The sequence below is a fragment of the Phascolarctos cinereus genome, unplaced genomic scaffold (assembly GCF_003287225.1).
Source record: "Phascolarctos cinereus isolate Bilbo 61053 unplaced genomic scaffold, phaCin_HiC Scaffold_9;HRSCAF=440, whole genome shotgun sequence".
Taxonomy (NCBI): Eukaryota; Metazoa; Chordata; class Mammalia; order Diprotodontia; family Phascolarctidae; genus Phascolarctos; species Phascolarctos cinereus.
In genome coordinates, this window is record NW_027556402.1 from 63,980,108 (window position 1) to 64,001,534 (window position 21,427).

Sequence of the window (21,427 nt, forward strand, 5' to 3'; positions counted from 1 at the left end):
GCCCCTCTCTTCAATTTCTTGTAGCATACAGTATTAATACACTCCTTCCATGCTTGGAATACTTCTCCTTCTGACTTCTGCCTCCTAGTTCTTCTGGCTTCTTAGAGAAGAAGCTACTCTTGGTCGCCAAGCTTCCAGAGCCTTCCCCTCCAAGTATCTGCCAGCTACTCTGCATGTATCTTTCATGGAGCTAGGTATTTCTATGTTGTTTCCCTGATTGAAGTGACATCTCCTCGAGGGTAGGGACTGTTTTTGTCTCTCTTGATATCCCAGCCACTTAGGGAAGTCTATAGCACAGAGAAAGCATGTAATAAGTGAATAGATGTGGGGTGATTGATTAAAAAGCGAAGAGTATAATTCATTCTTATAGGATTTATCACGGAGCATTTCTCATGTGCAAGGGCATGTGAACTTCAATACAGTAGATATTTGAATGCTGCCTTATTCCCTGTCTATTGTATGGGGAGTATTCTGTGATGGAAAGATGCAATGCCTCCCTATGAATTTCTTAGACTTCAATGGAGATCTCAACAAGGTTGATCTAGTGATCACATGGGTCACTGGGTTACCACCTGTGAGGGAAAGTCAAGTGTATAAAAAAAAATACTCTCCCAGGGATCCCTAGTTACTAAATAAACTTACCTCATGTGAGTTACAATTTCCGTTAAGGCCCCACCTTCTAAGAGCTCCATCAAAACCCACAGCTCGTCTCCAACCAGGTAGGGAGGGTTGTACATCACAACTATATTTTCATGCTCGTAATTCCCCATCGCAACCTATACAAAAGAAAAGGAAATGACCTGGCTGGTAGTTAGTAAAGAGGGGGTCTGGAATGACAAATCTGGTTCTGGATCCATGGCCAGGAAGATCCGGGTTAACAGCCTGTCTCTCACATCTACTAGCTGTGTCCCCTTGGGCAAGTGACAAAACCTCTGTGTGTATCAGGAGATTCTCCAGGACTTCTCCATTCCGTCATAAATGGGAGCCCCTGGAGTCACATACTAAGAAAATCACAAATTCTTCACATACTTGTTTGCATGAGAAGGTGAAATTCTATGTTTTTCCTCTGGAGACAGTTCTTCTCACTATTAGACTTTTAAAACTTACAAGGGTGTAAGAGTGGGATTCTATTCTCCTCACCCTAATCAAACAATTAACACGATAAACTCGGTAAGAAGGAATTTCTTTTTGGGAAAAAAAAATCCTTATAATAGCTGGACAAGTCTTTAGTCCGTTTGAAAGCAGCATGGATTTGGGGCCATTGGATAAAAGGCAGAAGAAGATGTGACCCAGCAAATGTCTTGGGATGGTTCATAAGATAAAAGTCAGACCACCACACTTCTTGCAGTATTTATAAAAGTATATTTGGGCTACGTATAAAAATAGCAATTCAGTTGAGCAATACATGAGGCAAGTGGTGCACCTGATCCTTCCTCAGAGAAACTAGGTGGCAATGCTACACGGAAAGCATTCTTAAAGAATCCAATCAGTTTCCATCGATTTGTTTGAAAGTGAAAAGTTACATATTTAGCTTCATGGCTGTCTATAATTTGATAGCTTCTGGTTCTTGATCCATGAATGTGCAAGAAATATTTGAGAAAAAAAGAGAAGGGTAAACAGGTCACTCCCTTCTGGGAGTTGGGTAATGTAGATTTTAGGAATGTCACTATTGCCATTAAGACTTCAGCTACTACTTTCAATGATAATAACATGTCTCTAGATGGGGCATTGGTAAACATGGCCTAATGTTAACATATCGATTGTCAAGATACTGTATCTGATGGGAAAAAGAGAAGTTAATTAACCGGGCTCTTTGAATGACCTCTAAACAGCCAACAAGTTTACTTAGCAGGAGTGTATCTGTCAAAGAGCTCCCTTCCAGAAGCTGCTCACCTACCCAGCGCTCAACATCATCAGTTTCCCATTAGAGTGGACGAGTGATTTGACTGCTAAGGAATCTCCATTTTCTCAGTGATAAAGAAGAGTATTCTTTCATACAGTTATAAGGTTAAGAGATACAAGAGACTTTAGAGCATATCTAGTGTGGCCCCTTCATTCTGTTGATTAGAAAATGAAGACCCAGAAAGGAAAAAGTAAATGCCTCACAGTCACTCAGGTATTAAAAGCAAAGCAGGCATTTGGTATAGTGGATAGATAGCTGTATTTGGAATCAGGCAATCTTAGTTTGAATCCTGACCCCACTACTTTACTACCTTGGTGATCTGGGGCAAAGCCCTAAACCTCTCTGGGCTTCACTTTCCTCCTCTTTCAAACAAGGGGACTGGATCAGTTGCTCTGAGGCCTCTTCTAGATCAGAATCTATGACCTGGTGACCCATGTCCTGAGCAACCCAATCCAGTGCTCCCACGCCTAATACACCTGTTCTCTCAACTCCTACCCTGAGACTCCACCGTCAGATAGCAAGAGGTTTCATTAGACAATGTGCATAAATTTTTTGTGTTCCCCAGACATTGGTGCCTAAAGAAGACTAAGAATATTGATTCTCCCCTCCCCTTTTCTGGCTACATTGAACACAGCTTCTAAAATCGGTCAACCCGAACATCAGAATAATGACAGCGCTCTTACCACGAAACCAATCTCTTGAAAAACATCTTCCAGGGCCACTCCCCCTTTCATCAAGCAATAGGAAAGTGCTCAGGGCACATGATTTACCTCATTCAAAAGTAGCTCAGGCCTCTTTTGTTGGGTTATGGCCATTCTTTTGATGGCCACTCTTTTTTCTGTGTCCGTGACTGTGGCTCGTTCCACTATGGCTGTTGCCCCTTCTCCCAGCCGCACAAAATCTGTCAGGAATTCCCGAGGGTCACCGAGGCTGCAGACAAGCTGCAGAGCAGCCCTGGTGTCTTCACAGGATGCCCTACATGGCTGGTATAAAAAGAATAACAAGACATTGAGGATTTTATAGGAAATCATCCAAGCCAAGAGCCACAAATAAAGCTCATGGTTTCAGATGTCTGGACACAAATGAACACACTGTGGGTGACAATGAATATGAACTGGAGAGTGCACCATAAAGAGGCAAATTGGACCTCCTAGGGTTATTTGAGACTTGGTAAGATTAGACCCAAGAGGGCAAAGTAGCTAGCTTCATAAGGGTATATCTTCTTTAAAAGAAATATGACAGATAAAGATGGAGGGAGAGAACAAATACCACTGTATAGGAAGAATATATATCAGTATCAGGATATCTGTAAATGGAGTGAGACATATGAGAAGCATGGTGGAGAGCAGCTGGAGAACTTTACTGGCCTGAGAAACAGATGTGATATTGGCATTGGAATTCTTTCCAGACCACTTGGACCACCCTCAGGTCCTAGAACCAGAGGGCAAAATAGCCATAGCTTGATCACCTCCTGAAAGAGATCTCAAATTGAAAACGCCAAGGAATATAGCAGCCAAATCCCACAACTATCAGGTCAGAGAGAAAATACTGCAAGCAGCCAGAAAGAAACAATTGAAATATCATGGAACCACAGTCACGATTACTTAGGACCTTGCAGCTTCTACATGAAAAGACCATAGGGCATGGAACATGATATTCCATAAGGCAAAGGAGCTAGGCTAACAACCAAGGACCGAACTACCCTGCGAAAATGAGCATGATCTTTCAGGGGAGGAGATGGTTATGCATGGAAATAGGGCACTTCCAAACCTTCCTCATTAAAAGACCAGAGCTCAACGGAAAATGTGATCTTCAAATACAAGACTCAAGAGAGACATAAAAAGGTAAATGGGACAGAAAGATACAATATGTTGTTAATAAGGGCAAACTGTTGACATCCCTACAAGGGCAGATGACACTTGGAACTCTTGAGAACTGTATTGTTATTCCACCATGTCAAAGGGGTATAGGTAAAGGGGGTGCATATAAGTTGACTTTGATGTAATGATAAAATAAAATGTAATCAAGTCGGTTAAATGGATCCAAGTAAGTGGATTAATCTGATCTAAGCAAATGTATGGAGAGAAAAGGAAAGGAGGCAGCAGACAAGGGTAAATTACATTGTAAGACACAAAAACCAATGAAAGCAGAGGGAAAGAAGGGAGGGAGATGAGCAGTGTTTGAACTTCACTCTCCTCAGACTGGGCTCAAGAAGGGAATAACATAATTCGTTAAGTATAGAAATCTAACTTGCCCTATAAGCAGTAGGAGGGAAAAGGGCAACGAAAAGGGAGGGGCGATAGAAGGGAGGGAAGAAGTAGTAAGGGTAAGAGAAGAAAAGGGAAGGGGCTAATAGAAGGGAGGAAGGACGGAGGCAGTCAGTGGTCCAAAGCAAAACACTAGTGAGGAGGGAAAAGGAGAAACGGGGGGGGGGAAGGATGGAGAGAAAGACAAAGATAGTGGTCATAACTGTGAATGTGAATGGGATGAAGTTTCTCATCAAACAGAAGCAGACAGCAGAATGGATTCAAAACCATCATCCTACAGTCTGTTGTTTACAGGAAACACATTTGAAAAAGAGCGCCACACACAGGGCAAAGGAAAAAGGCTGGAGCAGACTATATTATGCTTCAGCTGAAGGGGAAAAAAGCAGAGGTAGCAATCCTGATCTCAGACAAAGCACAAACAAAAATAGATCTTATCAAAAGAGTTAAGGAAGGGAACTACATCCTGCTAACAACTACCACAGATAATGAAGTAATATCATTACTAAACATATATGCACCAAATGCTGTAGCATCCACATTCTTAGAGGAGAAGTTCAGGGAGTTACAGGAAGAAATAGACAGCAAAACTACACTAGTGGGGGACCTCAACCTGCCCCTCTCTGAACTAGATAAATCTAACCACAAAAGAAACAAGAAAGAAGTTAAGGAGGTGAAGAGAATATTTCAAAAGGTAGGTATGTTAGGCCTCGGGAGAAATTTGAATGGGGATAGAAAGGAATATGCTTTTTGCTCGGCGGTACACGGCACATGCACAAAAATTAACCGTGTACTGGGGCATACTGACCTCACAATCTAATGCAGAAAGGCAGGAATATTAAATGCATCCTTTTCAGATCACGATGCAATAAAAATGATATGTAATAAAGGGCCGCGGAAAGATAGACTAAAACGTAATTGGAAACTAAATCATCTAATCCTAAAACATGAGTGGGTCAAACAACAAATCATAGAAACAATCCATAAATTCATTCAAGAAAATGACAATAATGAGACAACATACCAAAACTCATGGGATGCAGCGAAAGTAGTCCCTAGGGGAAGTTTTCTATCTCTAAATGCTTACATACATGAAATAGAAAAAGAGCAGATCAATGCATTAGGCGTACAACTAAAAAAACTACAAAAAGAAGCAATTAAAAATCCTCAGTTAGACACCAAACTAGAAATAACTGAAAACCAAAGGAAAAATCAATAAAACTGAAATTCAGGAAACTGTTGAACTAATACATAAAACTAAAAGCTGGTTTTATGAAAAAACCAGTAAAATAGATACACCTTTGGTTAATTTCATTTACCAAAAGAAAGAAGAAAACCAAATTACCAGATGAATGAATGAATGAAAAGGGTGAATCCACCATCAAGGAAGAGGAAATGAAAACAATAATTAGGCACTATTTTGCCCAGCTGTATGCCAATAAATTTGACCATCTTAGTAAAATGGATACATATTTACAAAAATATAAATTACCCAGATTAACAGAAGAGGAAGTAAAATACTTACATAACCCCATCTCAGAAAAAGAAATTGAACAAACCATTGATGAACTCCCTAGGAAACAAATGTCCAGGGCCTGATGGATTTACAAGTGAATTCTATCAAACATTTAAAGAACAATTAATTCCAATACTACGTAGACTACTTGGGAAAGCAGGTGAAGGAGGAGTGTTACCAATTTCTTTTTATGATACAAGAGTGAAAACAGAGAAAGAAAATGATAGACCAATTTCTCTAATGAATGTAGAGGTAAAAAAATTCAATAAACATTAGGAAATAGATTACAGCCACTTATTACAAGAATAATACACTATGACCAGGGAGGAGTTCTACCAGGAATGCAGGGCTGGTTCCATATTAGCATAACTGGTCATCTCAACACCAAAACTAACAGAAACCACATGATCATCTCAATAGATGCAGAAATAGCTTTTGGCAGAATACAACACCCATTCCTATTCAAAACACTAGAGAGCATAGGAATAAATGGAGTCTTCCTTCAAATAATCAATAGCATCTATCTAAAACCTTCAGCACGCATCATATGTAATGGGGACAAGCTAGAAGCATTTCCAGTGAGACTGGGGGTGAAACAAGGATGTCATTATCACCACTGTTGTTCAGTATCATAATGGAAACATTAGCTTTAGCAATAAGAGAAGGAAAAGAAATTGAAGGTATTAGAATAGGCAAGGAAGAAACAAAGCTATCACTCTTTGCACATGATATGATGATATACATACAGAACCCTAGAGAAGCAAGTGAAAAACTCCTTGAAATAAGAAACAACTTTAGCAAAGTTGCAGGCTATAAAGGAATCCCACATAAATCACCGGCATTTCTATCTATTACCAACAAAGCCCAACAGCAAGAGATAGAAAGAGAAATTCCATTTAAACTTACTGTAGACATTAGAAAACATTTAGGACTCTACCTCCCCAAAACCCCCCAGGAACTCTATGAACACCATTACAAAACACTTTTCACACAAATAAAGTCAGGTCTAAATCACTGGAAAAACATCAGTTGCTCATGGGTAGGCCGAGCTAATCTAATAGAAATGGCAATTCTACCTAAGCTAATTTACTTATTCAGTGCCATACCAATCAAACAACCAGAAAATTCTTTGATTGAATAAAAAAAAAACAATCACAAGATTCACTTGGAAGAACAAAAGGTCCAGAATATCAAGGCAACTAATGAAAAGAAATGCAGGGGAAAGTGGCCTAGCCATTCCAGATCTTCAATTGTATCATAAAGCAGCAATCATCCAAAGTGCTTGGTACTGGCTAAGAAACACAGTGGTGGATCAGGGGAATAGGTTAAGTAGGCAAGACACAGAAGTCAATGACTATAATAATCAGTTATTTCATAAACCCAAAGACCCCAGCTTCTGGGATAAGAACTCACTGTTTGACCAAAACTGCTGGGGAAACTGGAAAAGAGTATGGCAGGAGCTAGGCATAGCTCAAAATCTCACACCCTATACCAAAATAAAGTCAAAATGGGTTCCTGATTTAGAGAGAAAGGCTGATCCTGTAAGCAAACTGGGAGAGCAAGGAATGGTTTACCTATCAGATTTATGGAGAACAGAAGAATTCATGACCAAACAGGACATAGAGAACATTACAAACAGCAAAATGGATAACTTTGATGACATTCAATTGAAAAGTTTGTGCACAAACAAAGCCAATGCAACCAAGATTAGAAGGAAAGTAGAAAGTTGTGAGTTAGAGTTTTGGAAAACCAGATTGCAGAGCACTCAGAGAAAGACAGGTGGGATCTCCTGCACCAAATTTCTACAGAAGTCAGCCCAGGAGAGATGGGAAACACTTAAGAATGACTTTTGGAAAACAAAAAGAAAAATAGAATTCTGAGAAGAAGAGGAAGAAAAGAGCCCAACAAAGATTGACAGGAACGTATTAACCAACTGAGATTCTGAAGGCATGTTTAGAAGGTGTACATAAGAGTGTCACTTAGTACTTTGGGGAGCCAAGGCAGACAGCTGGAGGAACTAAGAACCCTATCCAGGAAAACCAAAGAGAGATGAGGAAGAGAGATTTAACGTCTATTTGACTTTTATGTTCCTGTCCAAAGAATCACGGTCAATAGTCAGTAGGTATTTCATAAACACCTGGCAGCCAGGCACTGTTTTAGATGCTGAGGATAAAACTACAAAAATAAAGAGGGTACCTGATGGCCCTCAAGGAGCTTACAATCTAATGGGAGAAGACAATATAGAAAAGGAAGCTAGAAAAGAAAGGAGAGGATGGTTGGGGTGGGGCAGAAGGCAAAGAAGTCAAAGAAGTGCCAAATGAGTGCAGCTCAGGGGGAGACAAGATTTCTGAGATGTCTCTCTGAGGTATCCTTTCCTTAAATGGAGGTTGTCTCTTGGCATCCTTGGTAAGACTAGCTCAGATACCACCTTCTGAAGAGGCCTTTACTCATGCCCCCTCCCAAACTTTCCCCTCTAAGGTTACCCTCTTCCTACTCTGTATGTATTTTCTATGTATCTCTTTATTTACATGTTGTCTACCCCATGAACAGGGAGTAAGCTCCTGAAAGGCAGGAGTTGTTTTTGAAGGTTCCATTCTCTTTGCACCTTCAGTGCTAAGGCACATAGGAGAGTTTAAGAAATTCCTGATTCACTCATGGACCAAACACAAAAAGGCCTAAAAGGGAATAGGTTGGTTTTACCCAGATCAGTGATTTCATTGTTGTGGGGGGCTTTGAGGGTGAAAAATCCCTTTAGCCATGTCAACTGGCAACTCTTCCATATATAGCGTACCAATCAATCAATCAGCAAGCGTCTATTACCTATTTTATCTTTCAGATGTTTCTGCGGAACATATAGCTTAATGGACTTGTGCCAGGTCACACAGCCAATAGGTAATAGAGAGTAGTACTTGACCCTAGGCCCTCCTGACTCTGAAGCCTATCCTCTATCCACTATGCCATGCCACCTCTCTGGAATCGATAACCAAGCTTCAAAGTAAAGATATATTAAGATATGACCTAGTAGTAGTCCTTGAAAAGTTCAGGTCAGCTGGCTCAGATGTACTATATTGTATGCACTGAAACAACTGGCAGATGTGATTGCTTGTTGAGGCACCATCAGGTGTTTGGGAAAGATTGTGGACAATAGAACATGTCCTATTGAAGAGGGTAAAATGTCATGATTTTTTCAAAAGAAGAAACATGGAGTCTGCAAAATAGGACAAAGTAAATGTGACGGTGATTCCTTGTAAGGATTTTTTAAGGGATTGAATCTCAAAGTTTTGCAAGAAATCATTGTTTGAATCCTTGCTGTTAACAAAGGAAATTTCAGCAAAGCTAAGAGGGAAATTGCATCTAACAGCATATACAGCATTCTCTGTGTACAGATACCTCCTTCTTTCCTGAAAGCAGAATGCCATGGTTGATTACTAGTTCTCCTGGCCTAGGACTGCTAGTGTAACTTCTCTGAATTCAAATGCCATTGACTGTTCTGATTACATCAAACTTCAGACTGGCATAGGATCTTCTTCAATGTGCCCCAAAGTCTGGTTAGCAGTCTGCACATGACAAACCAAGTGGATGAAGAAAGTGTATTGCTCAGATGACGACATGCAATTGGACTGGTAGACGACTGGGTTTGTCCAGCAGTTTACATAAATAGGCCATGCACTGCAGAGAGCCTGAAAGTTGACTAGGAAGTGGAAAATAATAATCTGGTTGCATTTAGGAAATTGTGCAATGCTTTCTGTGATTTGCAGCTGCTCCCACACAATGGTTCATTCCTTCAACATCAACAATCTCCTGGCGCAGTTATGAAGGCATGAAAGAAATACATTCCAAATTGTCGATGAACGAAAAGGCAATGGAAAGACATGGATAGAGGATAGAAATATACCAATGATAACCTGAATGAAAATCATTATCAAGGACTTCTACGAGAGGAAAAGGAGGTCATGTAATCATAGAGTGAAAGTGAAAGTAGTTAGACAACTTAAGCATTCTAGGCATCCACAAAATATTAAATGAACCAGGAGTAGGCTGTTTCTATGATGCCTTTTTAAGAAGACATGAACCAGAATCAGACAGGCTTGACCAAATATGGATAATTTGTCATCTCAACCATCATAGGTGCAACAAGACAATTCCACTGATTACTATGGCTTCTTTTGTCTACAGGAAGAAAGCTTATGACAACTACAAAACAGGCTTCCTTTCTGGGAAAGGTCACTGTCTACACATTCCGATCTATGCTATGATCCTGGCTTCAGAACTTCAATATTTCAAAGGGTCTATGATTTCGTCATTTTGGTTATCCCCTCCTCCATGGACACAGATTGCATAAATCTCCTTTATGATGGAAAGTTGCTGTGACCTAAAATTTCACATTCTACCAAGAAGATGATGAGCAACGCAGAATTCCTCTTGGCTGGTCCTTGGACAACTTGTATGTAAACAATTGTCAGTGAGTCCATTCTCTAAGACTTTTTGGCTCGATAGAAAATGGTGGCTTAGCCTTGAAGTTCAAGGCTTCACGGAAACTACACTTTCACCAAACAAACTGGCACAGACATGAATGCTCTCGGGCTCAGCGTATTCTGAAGAAAGGCTCTCAAGGTTGGAGGCCAAGCATCTTCTATCTACCCCAAAGCGGTCACTTTCATCTCTACCAGCACAAGGCATCTTCCACCTCCTGCTGCCAATTGGTTGCCAATTGGAGACCCTCCAGTGCAAAGAAGAGCCACCTTCCCTTCAACTTCAGGCCTCCCATTTCCTGCTACAACACCTGTCTCTTTAGGGTAGAGGATGATGCGCTCTACTTAACGATGAACATTCTCACACGTGGTCATACCCTTCATTTCCCAGTGACTCTGAACTCGCATAGATCATCACCCAAATCCTATTCCATACGCCCCACCACTTGATTCCTCTTTCCCATCCCCTTCAACCCTCTTACTCCAAAGTTTCGTTCCAACTCCACTCAGCTCTTCTGCTGTGCCCTGTGGAATTCCTGTTCCACAAGCAACAAGCTTGCCTTCATCTTAAATCTATTCCTCTCCCACTTCTTCCACTTACTAGGTAGTATTGAAACCTAGATTTCCCCTAATGACATAGTCTCCCTGGCCACCCCTTCCAGTACTGGCTGCACTCATTCTCCTTGGCTAACTGCTTGAGGCAGGGAAATTGGAATACTCCTTGCACCCCATTGCCACTTGCAAGTTCTCCTCCTTCTATCACTCAGTAACATCTACGTGGCAAGCATGTGAGAAAGGATTTGAACTCAGGTGGTTCCAAATTCCAGGTCCAGCACCCTGCCTACCACAACACTTAGTTCCCAGCATTTCTATACTCCACACAGGGGTGTAACTTCTGGCAATTAGGCTGCATTTTTTTTCCAGTAGAGCGTTTCCGGGGATCTGCTTCTCAAATGACTGATATAGGTTTATTTACTCAAAATAATTCAGTCTGTGCGTAACAGACCTAGGATGCCAGTTGAAAACAGCTAGAATATCATATACACCAACAAGCTTGTACCCTTCTCTTTTCTGAGATAACCACTTTGTGGATAGGGGAGGGAAAACATGTTCATTCTGTACAAGATTCTTAACCAGATGAACATCTGGGATGGGTAGAAACTGTCCTAAAGGATGCAATCAGGAGAAAAAAGGGAAATCTCCCTGGCTAAAGTACAGTTAGACCAGGACTAGAAACATGCAAAATGTCTTTTTGAAAAGCCAGAAACTTATTGAACATGCTTGTATACTAGCCTTTGTCAAACATACTAAATCACTGTGTCGTTGGCTGCCAATCAAAATAGCCAATATGGGAAAGAAATTCTTCAAACCACATACTTGGACAGAACAGGGAGAGGAGGCCATAAGAAGCATTACTCCATCTCCTCAACCTTAAGAAACTATAAAGAACTAAACAGGAGGAGCAAGCATAAACTCATAACCTCACATAGTATGAGATTATAATTACAGAAATGTTCAGGTATATAACATAAACACATGCATATACACAGTATACTATGACTACATAAATGTATACATGCATGAGTACACACATAGGCACACACAGAAAACATGTATACTTACATGCATGCGTACACACATACATATATATATGTATGTGTGTGTGTGTGTGTGTGTATATATATATAATATATATGTGTGGAGAGAAAGAGAGAGATGTATATTCACGTGCATGTATTCATTTCCTATTGGTTGTAGAGCAATTTCTTAGAACAAAGATTAGATGTGGCAAGGAACTTGCCCTCGAGGAGCTTACCATGTGGTATCAAAATAAGAACTGATCATGTATGCGAATGTGGTCAAGTACTTCTGTGCAAATCCGATTTCATATGTTTAAGAGTCCAAAATAGATTAGGCACAGTGAAGAATAGATCCCCTTGATCCCTACCCAGAGTGAGTTTCCTGCCCTGCCCCCCTCTTCTCGAAGGCAGTGTCCTCTGCACACATATGTAAGGAGTCAAAGATGGTCATTTCTGGACATTAGCCCAACTGTGCTCTAGGGTGATGTGAGGAAATAGGGAAGGACACAGCTGTGTTGCAACCCAGTGCTAAAAGTGTGATTCTTCTACATCTGATTTATTTCCTGTAGGCTCAAAAAGCAAATCTACAAAGCATGTCAGTGCACTGTGGTATACATCTTCAGCCAAATATTCTCCCTCTTTTGGCCACCTTTCTATGACTCATGCTTACCTCTGATGATGTGTTTTGCTTTTGTTTGTTTGTTTGTTTCAGGCCTTCTGTGGGGAAACCAGCTGAGTAAAATGACTCACTTATTTATTTGTAGGGGCAAGAGGGTATGGGAACTGCAGAGAAGAATAAATGGTGGAGACTTCAGGATCAGCTTGCCTGACTTGTCCTACAAATCTTCCATTGCATGAGGGTTAACTAATTCTACCAGCCCCCAAAGAGAAAACTGATGGATATTGTTGGCTTCGTTTTGAATCCAAGTTCTACCACATATTTCCTCTGTGATCTTGGGATAAATGCTCCTATGAAGATGGGTAGTGGGACTAAATGATTAAGCAGGGATGGGGAACCTGTGGCCTTCTAGGTCTTTCAGTGCAGCCATTTGACTAGATCCAAATTTATAGAAGAAATCCTTCTGTCCTATAAAATCTGGATACAGGCAGAAGGTCTCCCTGAAGGACCTAGAAGGCCACATGGGGCCTTAGAGTATCAGGTTCCCTGCCCTTGGATTAGAGAATCCAATGTTTCTTCTGTCTGTGGTTTTATGTCAAAGTGTTTTGGTATGTAGCAACTTTTTGGCTGAGTTTGTTGCCTTATCTATTCTATTTTTTTTTTCAGGGGAAATTTTATCCACTCCTATCTATACATTTAGTAATTAGCTTTGTGTTTTCTTCCACTAATTTCTTTTGCATCCATCCCCTGTACTTCTTTTCAACCAGCATGTTGTCCCTATTATTAGTTTGGTTTCCAAAAACTGCATCACAGTCTTTAAAAACATTTCCCTTTTGAACATTTGAAAAGGTATAGAGGAGATTGTCTATGAAACTGAACTTCTATCACACACATGTTTTCAAACTCTGAGTGTTAAGTAGTAATAAAAAGGTCCTCCCTTTGTGTGTCCACTTATGGGCTATAGTATAATTTCCTCTATGTATTTTGAAATATTTCACTAACTCATTATTTTCCTCTTTTCTTCCTTGTAGTACTAGTCTTTTCCTAAGTTTCACTTCTCCTGTTTCACTTGCTCTATCCCAGTTTCCTTGAGTATACTCACCAAGATGGAGGAGTAAGCAGTAAATCATTCTCACACTCTCTCTTCTTGACCTCTAAAACTCCAGAAACTATCACTCCAGAAAAAATCCAATTGTCCCTAAATATGGGTGCTAAAATTAAATACAAGCAGACAAATGAAATCCTAAGTGAACAGAGGACCACCACTATCACAGTACCTTCAAGGCAGCAAGTTGTGAGGTTGTGCTGGATGGTGGGTCTGCTTTGGCCTGCTTTGCTATCTCTGCCTCTAAGCTGCGCCACTGCAGCGGCAGTCCTGTATAGATATGATGTTCAGGATCAAACTCCATGTGCACGCTGTGCTGGAAATTGCAGGGTTTAGAAATCTCCAGCCTCATCTTCTTTGTGCTGCCATGGGTGATGCAACACCCTAGAAAAATTGGGTAGAGGAGAAGCCATTGTTTCTCACTATCATACACCAGAGTAAAGGCCACTTGTTAACTGTGAACAAACGTGTATATACCCTAGATAGGTTATATGTCGATTATATAGTATAACATATAATACATTATGTCCAGCCAGCAAATCCTGCAATGGGTGTACATCCAAGGACATGTGCAGGCTACAAAATACAAAAAGGTTACTCTCTGGGCCCTTCTTTCAATTTATCTTTGTAGTTGTATAGCCCTCACCTATCTGCTCCCCACCTCTCCATTCTCCCCTAAGCTTCTCACAGCCACTTAAGAACAGTGTTCCCCTTAAGCCTGCATTCTATGTGTAGCATCCTGGATCTTCCTTACCTGTCCTTCTATCTTGGTACTTCTGTGATAACTTAATTTCTACGGAGGTATTCATGTCAGATGGGTCGGAATTGCTCCTTCTTCCTGACGACACACTGGGGATAGCACAAAAGGCTTTCCAATGTTCCTTAACTTCAAGGTATGGATCATTTGGTGAAATTCAGACAGTATACCAACCTGGGAAGCTGGGGACTTTGGGGCAAAGGGCATTTTGTTACCTCTCCAAGACTAGCAAGTTGGCTGCTTACCAGGAGACATGTGGTATTCAATTAATCTAAACTCATTCAATTCAGCCAACATTTTCAAAATCACTAGGTAGATCAGGGGAATTACCTGGAGAGTGTTTACCTCGATGTTAGCACATTGAAAAAATCTCTAGTGCTATACCCGCGGAGAATACTGAGAGATATAGGCTAGAGTAGAGGATACTTACAAGGCCTGAGAAGGGGTGTGACAGATGAAGGATCTGCTCTGTCTGGTTCTTCTTTCACTGGCTGTTCCATGAAGGGGCTCCACTGCACAGGTAGTCCCACAAATTTACCATCTCCTTCAAGGAATACTGTGTGGACTCGATGTTGAAAATTGAACGGAGCAGAAATGTCAAGCCTTCTGTTCTTACGTTTGAAAAGGCCGCAACACCCTAGAAGAACTGAGCAGAGGAGAGGCCATTGTTTCTCATCAACACACAGCACAGCAAAGGCCACTTATTAATGTGAAAGAACATTTCTATGCCCCAGATAGGTTCTATGTTATAACAAAGAGTATATTGTATTTTGGCCAGTTTGTGTATCTTGCAAAGGCTGTACTCCTAAAACATCCATCTATCATACACATATATGAATCTATATATGTCTATGTGTGTGCATTTCTATGGATGTGTATAGATGTGTATGGGTGTTTGTGAATGTGAAATTTAAAAAAAAAGTTATCGCAACACAAATTTGAAAAACCCTACCTATTTTGCTAGACTAACCATATTTCCTTGAATTATGCAACTGCTAGATCAAGGGAATTATGTGGAAAGGGTTTCCCTAGATTTTAGCACAGCATTGAAGAAGCCTCTAGTGCTATACTCATGGAGAATATTAAGAGTTACAGGCTATAGTACAATTGTATAATTACAGGGATTCAGAGCAGATGGAATTGTTTTGACTCTTGTCACTAACATTCCAAAGGCAACTTGGCAGCAAGTCTCACGTGGAGTTGCGCACAGATCTGTGCTTTGTCCTATGTGATTTAACATTTTTCTCAAAGTTAACACGCTGTATTGCAGAGAGAGTATTCAGAGAACATGCAGACTAAGATAGGGGGCTAAATCAAGTCAGATAAACTTAGTAGGGAAAAGCATAAAGCTTGACATTTGGGTTTTTAAAAAAGCAACTTCACAAATGGCCGATGTGGGAAGCATGGCTGCACAGCACTTTGTCTGACAAAGATCTAAGGAGCTAAGTGGACTTCAGGCTTAACATGAGTTCACAGTGGGATGCAGTAGCCAAGAAACCTTAAGGTCCACTAAGAGAGGCAGTGAATTATCCTCCTATGCCCTACTCAGCCCTTTTCTGTCTTTTCTTCCCACCTCCTGTGTCTTCCTTGTCATGCTCACTCCTGCTTGTCTAGGCTTTCGATACCTGGGTTCCTTCCATTGTGTTCTCCACACACCAGCTTGTGTTGCTGAGACTTGGTGACAGATCCCTTAGACTCAGGCATCATCTCTCAGTTTGGCCCTCCATTCATTCTTTGGCTGCCTCTGCCTGTGCTGCTCCTAAACCTTTCTACCCCATGTGTGCACTAAGTGCTTCTTTTCCTAGTCACCTCACCTTATCTGCACTGTTTGCTTTATAATTACGGAATGGAATGCAGCTTTACCTGAGCCCATGGTACCTACAGAAGTGAGGCTGGCTTCTGGATTCCTAAACTCTTCATACTTACTAGATCCAGCCATGATCATTCAACTCTAGGTCCTGGAATTCATTCCTTGACTACTTCATCCTGTTACTGTCCTAGCCCCAATGCTGACAGATGACAAAACATATTTGTCTCTTTTTGGGGTCATCTTTTTGATTGTACTATGCTCTAGAAATGCTTGTTTTCTACCACAAATTAAAAAAATAAAATAAAATAAGGTTATGAAGTCTAGGACCCTCAAATGCAGAAAAAGTTTGGGATTGGACCTACGAACCCTACGTACACCACCAAATTTCATCAGTGAAATAAATGGAGGTTACCGTAGTACCTTGCACGGAAGTAATATTAAGTAATATGATGTCTACGCAAAACCACGTATAACCTATTCAATACTATGGAAATGTTAAGGTCTCTTAAGTTTTATTTCTTATTCTTATTCTTACTATGACTATTCTATGATGGAGAGGCAGTGTGACAAAATGCTTATAATCCTGGGCTAGGAATCAGGAAGAAGTGAGTTCTAATCTAGCCTCTGACACTACGAGCATTGTGACAATGGACAGATCCCCTCACTTCTAAGCCTCTGGAATCTATCTCTAAGATGGTGTCCAATTCAAATAGAAATAGGGGCCACTAAACAGTACATAAGGATCCCTGTGTCAGCACAATGACTTAGAAAACTCCATATTAACTACCATCTATGTTTTCTTCAATTTTTATGTATTTTGTGAAATATTTCCCAATGACATTTTAACCTGGTTCCTACCCACCCTGATGATCTAAGACATCACTTTTAAGCTAGTCATCTGGGTTTGTTTTTCATACTGACAAAATCACAGATCCATACCATATTGACCTATTCTCAGACAATATGATCATCCTATGTCGACTGAGTACTTCAAGAACATTCTCCTAGTTAGAATACAAGGGCCTGTTTCCTTGGAATGCAGCTCATTGTAGTACTTTGGGTGTCCATAACAGACCATTTCCACAAAGAATCTGAGAGTTGGGGAGGGATTCCCCTCGGATGAGATCCTTTCCGCCACATTCAGCTAAGTGGCACAGGGGATGGAATACTGGGCCTGCAATGAGGAAGAGCAGAGCCCAAATACGGCCTTAGACACTGCCTAGCTGTGTGATCCTGGCCAAGTCATTCAACCCGTTTGCCTCCCTTTCCTCAATTTTCAAATGAGGGTATCTTGCAGGGTTGGGGTGAGGATCAAGTGAAGTCATCTTTGGAAAGCTCTCAGACAGCTGTCTCACACGGAAATGCTTGTGTTCTGCCTTCCCTCATCTTAGAATTTCAGTCTGTGTCTTACTCAGGGTTAGTTACACATCTATCATTACAGAAGCAGCTGCCTAGACAGTGTCATTTGAGGGGTGTTCAAAGAGGCTTCCTGAGCAAAAAATATACTGAACTGAAGTTTTGTGGCTATGATTGCATTGGGATAAGTCAGAGGTGGAGACAAGGAGAAAAAAGAGCAACTGCTATCTTGGGAATAGAGAGAGCTCTATTTCCAGCAGTGGCTACCACCATCATCACCACATCGACAGCCAAGCCTTTTCAAGTCAATGAGTGATCCTTAGTAAGTCTAATAGTTTCCATGAGATTTTGGCTCAAAATCATGGTGTTCCAAGGAAAATGAATTGAAAGTAAGTCACTTCTAGGGTTGGGATGTTATTGGGATATTGTGTGGAGATTCAAATAAGGATAAAAATGGCAACTAAAAACTGACAATAACAAATAATAACTAACGACCAAGAATGATGATATGAAGCAGTGATATAACTCTATTGTGATATAACTTAAATGGAGCAACAAAGAAACATGGTAACGAATGACTAATAATAACAAATAGTAACTAACAACTAACAATGATACAACTCAGTGATATAATTCTATTGTGGTATAGTTCAAATTCTGAAAGAAGGAAAACATGGCAACTAGTAACCAACAATAACTAATACTGATGAAATTATTCTGTACTTTATTAAACTCAGAGTAGAAGGAGGGAGAAAAATCACAGTCTAAGTAAAGCTTCTATCTCTGTTAGGAATAGCATATATATATATATATATACACATATATATATATGTATATGAAAAACTGAAATTTGATGACTACAGTTGCATTGTGATGTAACTCAGTGGCATAACTCCGTTGTGGTGTAACTGAGAGGTAGAGACAAGGAGAAAAGATGGCAGCTAATAACTTGGGAATAAGAGACAGCTCTGTTTCCAGCAATGGTTACCACCACTATCACCACATCTACACACAAGCCTGTGCAAGTCACTGATGTTATACTTACCGCGTCTAATTGTTTTCATGAGATTGCGGTTCGAAAACATGGTGTTCCACAGGAAAGGAACTAAAATTCAATCACTTCGAAGATTGGGATATTTTGGATATTGTTTGGAGGTTCAAGTAACATCAAAATATGTTAACTACTAATTATAATAACAAAACAATACTAAAAACTACTAATGATGATATAAATCAGTGATAGAATTCTCATGGGATATAGCTCAAATGGTAAAACAAGGAAAAATGGCAACTACTGACTACTAATAACAAATAATAATGAACAACTCATAATAATGATATAACTCAGTAATACAGTTCTATTGTGATGTAGCCCAAATGCCAAAACAAGGAAACAATGGTAACTAATAACTGATAATAATGAATACCTAACAACAAATAATGACAGAACTCAAATGCTAAACCTAAGAAAAAATATCAACTAATAACTAATCCTAATTAATACTAATGCAACTATCCTGTACTTTCTTAAACTCACACTAAAGATATGGAGAAAAATAACAGTACAACACTTCTAAGTCCATTAGGAACAGCGTGTATAAGTGAAGTTTGATCACTATGCTATGCTCTTGTTCTGTTCTAAGTCCATGGAGATATAACCCAGCATTCTAGAAGGGACTCTGCAGGTCACCTGATCCAATTCCTTGCCTGATGGATGAATCTATTATTCAACATCATGAGGACAAGTAGGCATCCAGTTTCAGCTTACCTACCTGTAACTGGGGAGAAAACACTTTCTCACAGAATAAACCATGCCCCTTTTGTGCATGTGTAACTGGTAAATAGTTAGGTGGGTTTCTCCCTGAGTTGAAATCTGTACCACACTTATTCCTGCCCACTGAAGCCAAGTAATACCACGGTATTATTCTCTCTCTCGCTTGCGACCATCTTGCAAAGATTTGAAGGCCACTTTCATGTCTCCCTCTGACTGGTTGCATTCTTGAGGATAAGCAACAGGAACTCCTTCAATCCCCATGTGGCATGGTTTCAAACCCCCTGTGTAACAGGAACCTGATGTTACATTGCAGTCATTAACCTAGGTTATGCTTGTTGAAATGATTGAAATGATAAAGGTACATGAGTTTCTCCTATGAAATCCTGAATTTTAGAAATTCTCTCCCCCTCTGAAATGAATATTTTAATTAGAGAAGTTCCTTTGCTAATACATACTCCTTCTAATTGTGTTCATAAGATGTCTGGTGGAAATCATGCTGTTCCAAAGTAAATGAAGTAAAATAAATTCGTTCTAGAACTGGGATATTAACAATAAAGCACGCATTGCATTAAGGTTCAAATGAGATGTGCAGAGATAAGCTCAAAGTGGGCAACTCTTAACTAATAATAACAGATAATTACAAATAAGAGCTAATGAGAATGGCAGTATTCTGTTGCTTCATGAACTGAGTGGAAAGTAGGGAGAAAAATCACAGGTTAAGTAAAGCTTCTTTCTCTTTTAGTAATAGCACACATATATCTGAAATTCTATGGTTATTACGGTGTTGTGATATACCTCAGTGACACAAGTCCATTGTGATATAACTCAGAAGTAGAGACAAGGAGAAAAGGTGGCAGCTAATAATCTGGGAATAGAGACAGCTCTGTTTCAAGCAATGGTTACCACTACTATGACCACATGTACACTCAAGCCTGTGCAAGTCAATGATGTAATACTTACCACGCCGAATTGTTTTCATGAGGTTTCGCTTCGAAAACATGGTGTTCCACAGGAAAGGAATTAAAATTCAATCACTTCTGAGATTGGGATATTGTGTGGAGGTTCAAATACAGAACAAAAATGGCAACTACTAGCAATAAAAAAAAACCCTAACAGCTAATAATGATGATATAACTCAGTGATATAACTCTATTGTGATATAGCTCAAATGGCAAAACAAGGAAAAATGGCAACTACTAACTAATAACAAATAATAACTAACAACTAATAATAATGATATAACAAATAACTAATAACTGATAGTAACAAATAACAGATAACTGATAATAACAAATAACAAATACCTAATAACTGATAATAGCAAAGAACAAATAACTGATAACTGATAACAAATAACTAATAATGATAAAACTCAAATGCTAAAACGAAGAAAAAATATCAACTAATAACTAATCCTAACTAATCCTAATGTAACTATTCTATACTTTCTTAAACTCAGACTAAAGGTAGGGAGAAAAATAACAGTTAAAGCTTCTATTAGGAACAGCACGTATAGGTGAAGTTTGATCGCTATGCTCTTGTTGTGTTATAACTCCATGGAGATATAACCCAGCATTCTAGAATCAGAAGGGACTCTGCAGGTCACCTGATCCAATTCCTTGCCTGATGGATAAATCCATTATTCAACATCATGAGGACAAGTAGGCATCCAGCTTGAGCTTGCCCACCTCTCATTAGGGAGAAAACACTTTCTCACAGAATAAACCATGCCACTTTTGTGCACGTGTAACTGGTAAATGGTTAGGAAGGTTTCTCCCTGAGTTGAAATCTTTACCACACTTATTCCTGCCCGCTGAAGCCAAGTCATACAACCGAATTCTCTCTAGTTTGGATCCATCTTTCAAATATCTGATGGCTATTATCATGTCTCCCTCTAATTGTTTACATTCTTGAGGCTCATTAGGCAGTAGTAACTCCTTGAATCCCCATGTGGCAAGGTTTCAAATCCCTTCTGTAAAATAGAGCTGATGTTTCCTTTTAGTCATTTACCTAGGTTATGCTTCCTTCAATGGGTTACTCCTATGAAATCCAGAACTTTAAATTTCTCTCCACCTGCTCAATGTGTGATTTAACACTAGTTTTCTAAATACTTACCACATCTAATTGTGTTTGTGACAAGTCAGGTGGAAATCATGGTATTCCAATGAAAATTAACTAAAATAAATCACTTCTAGAATTGAGATATTAGGAGACAGCTATCTACTTGGGCCAAATGTACTGTGGAAAGAGAGATAGGCTTTGGAGCTATGT

The 21,427-nt window shown here is 39.8% G+C and overlaps 1 protein-coding gene across 1 annotated transcript; it reads right to left on the bottom strand.

The window, feature by feature from the left end:
* Window positions 1–638: 638 nt before the first annotated feature.
* On the bottom strand, window positions 639–15,920 carry LOC110195669 (serine/threonine-protein kinase pak-2-like). Its single transcript, XM_078148843.1, has 5 exons — window positions 15,842–15,920; window positions 14,647–14,916; window positions 13,632–13,843; window positions 2,674–2,886; window positions 639–776 (listed from the first exon to the last, which is right to left on the bottom strand). The coding sequence occupies exons 1-5, from the start codon at window positions 15,918–15,920 to the stop codon at window positions 639–641; spliced, it is 912 nt and encodes a 303-aa protein (XP_078004969.1).
* Window positions 15,921–21,427: the final 5,507 nt, after the last annotated feature.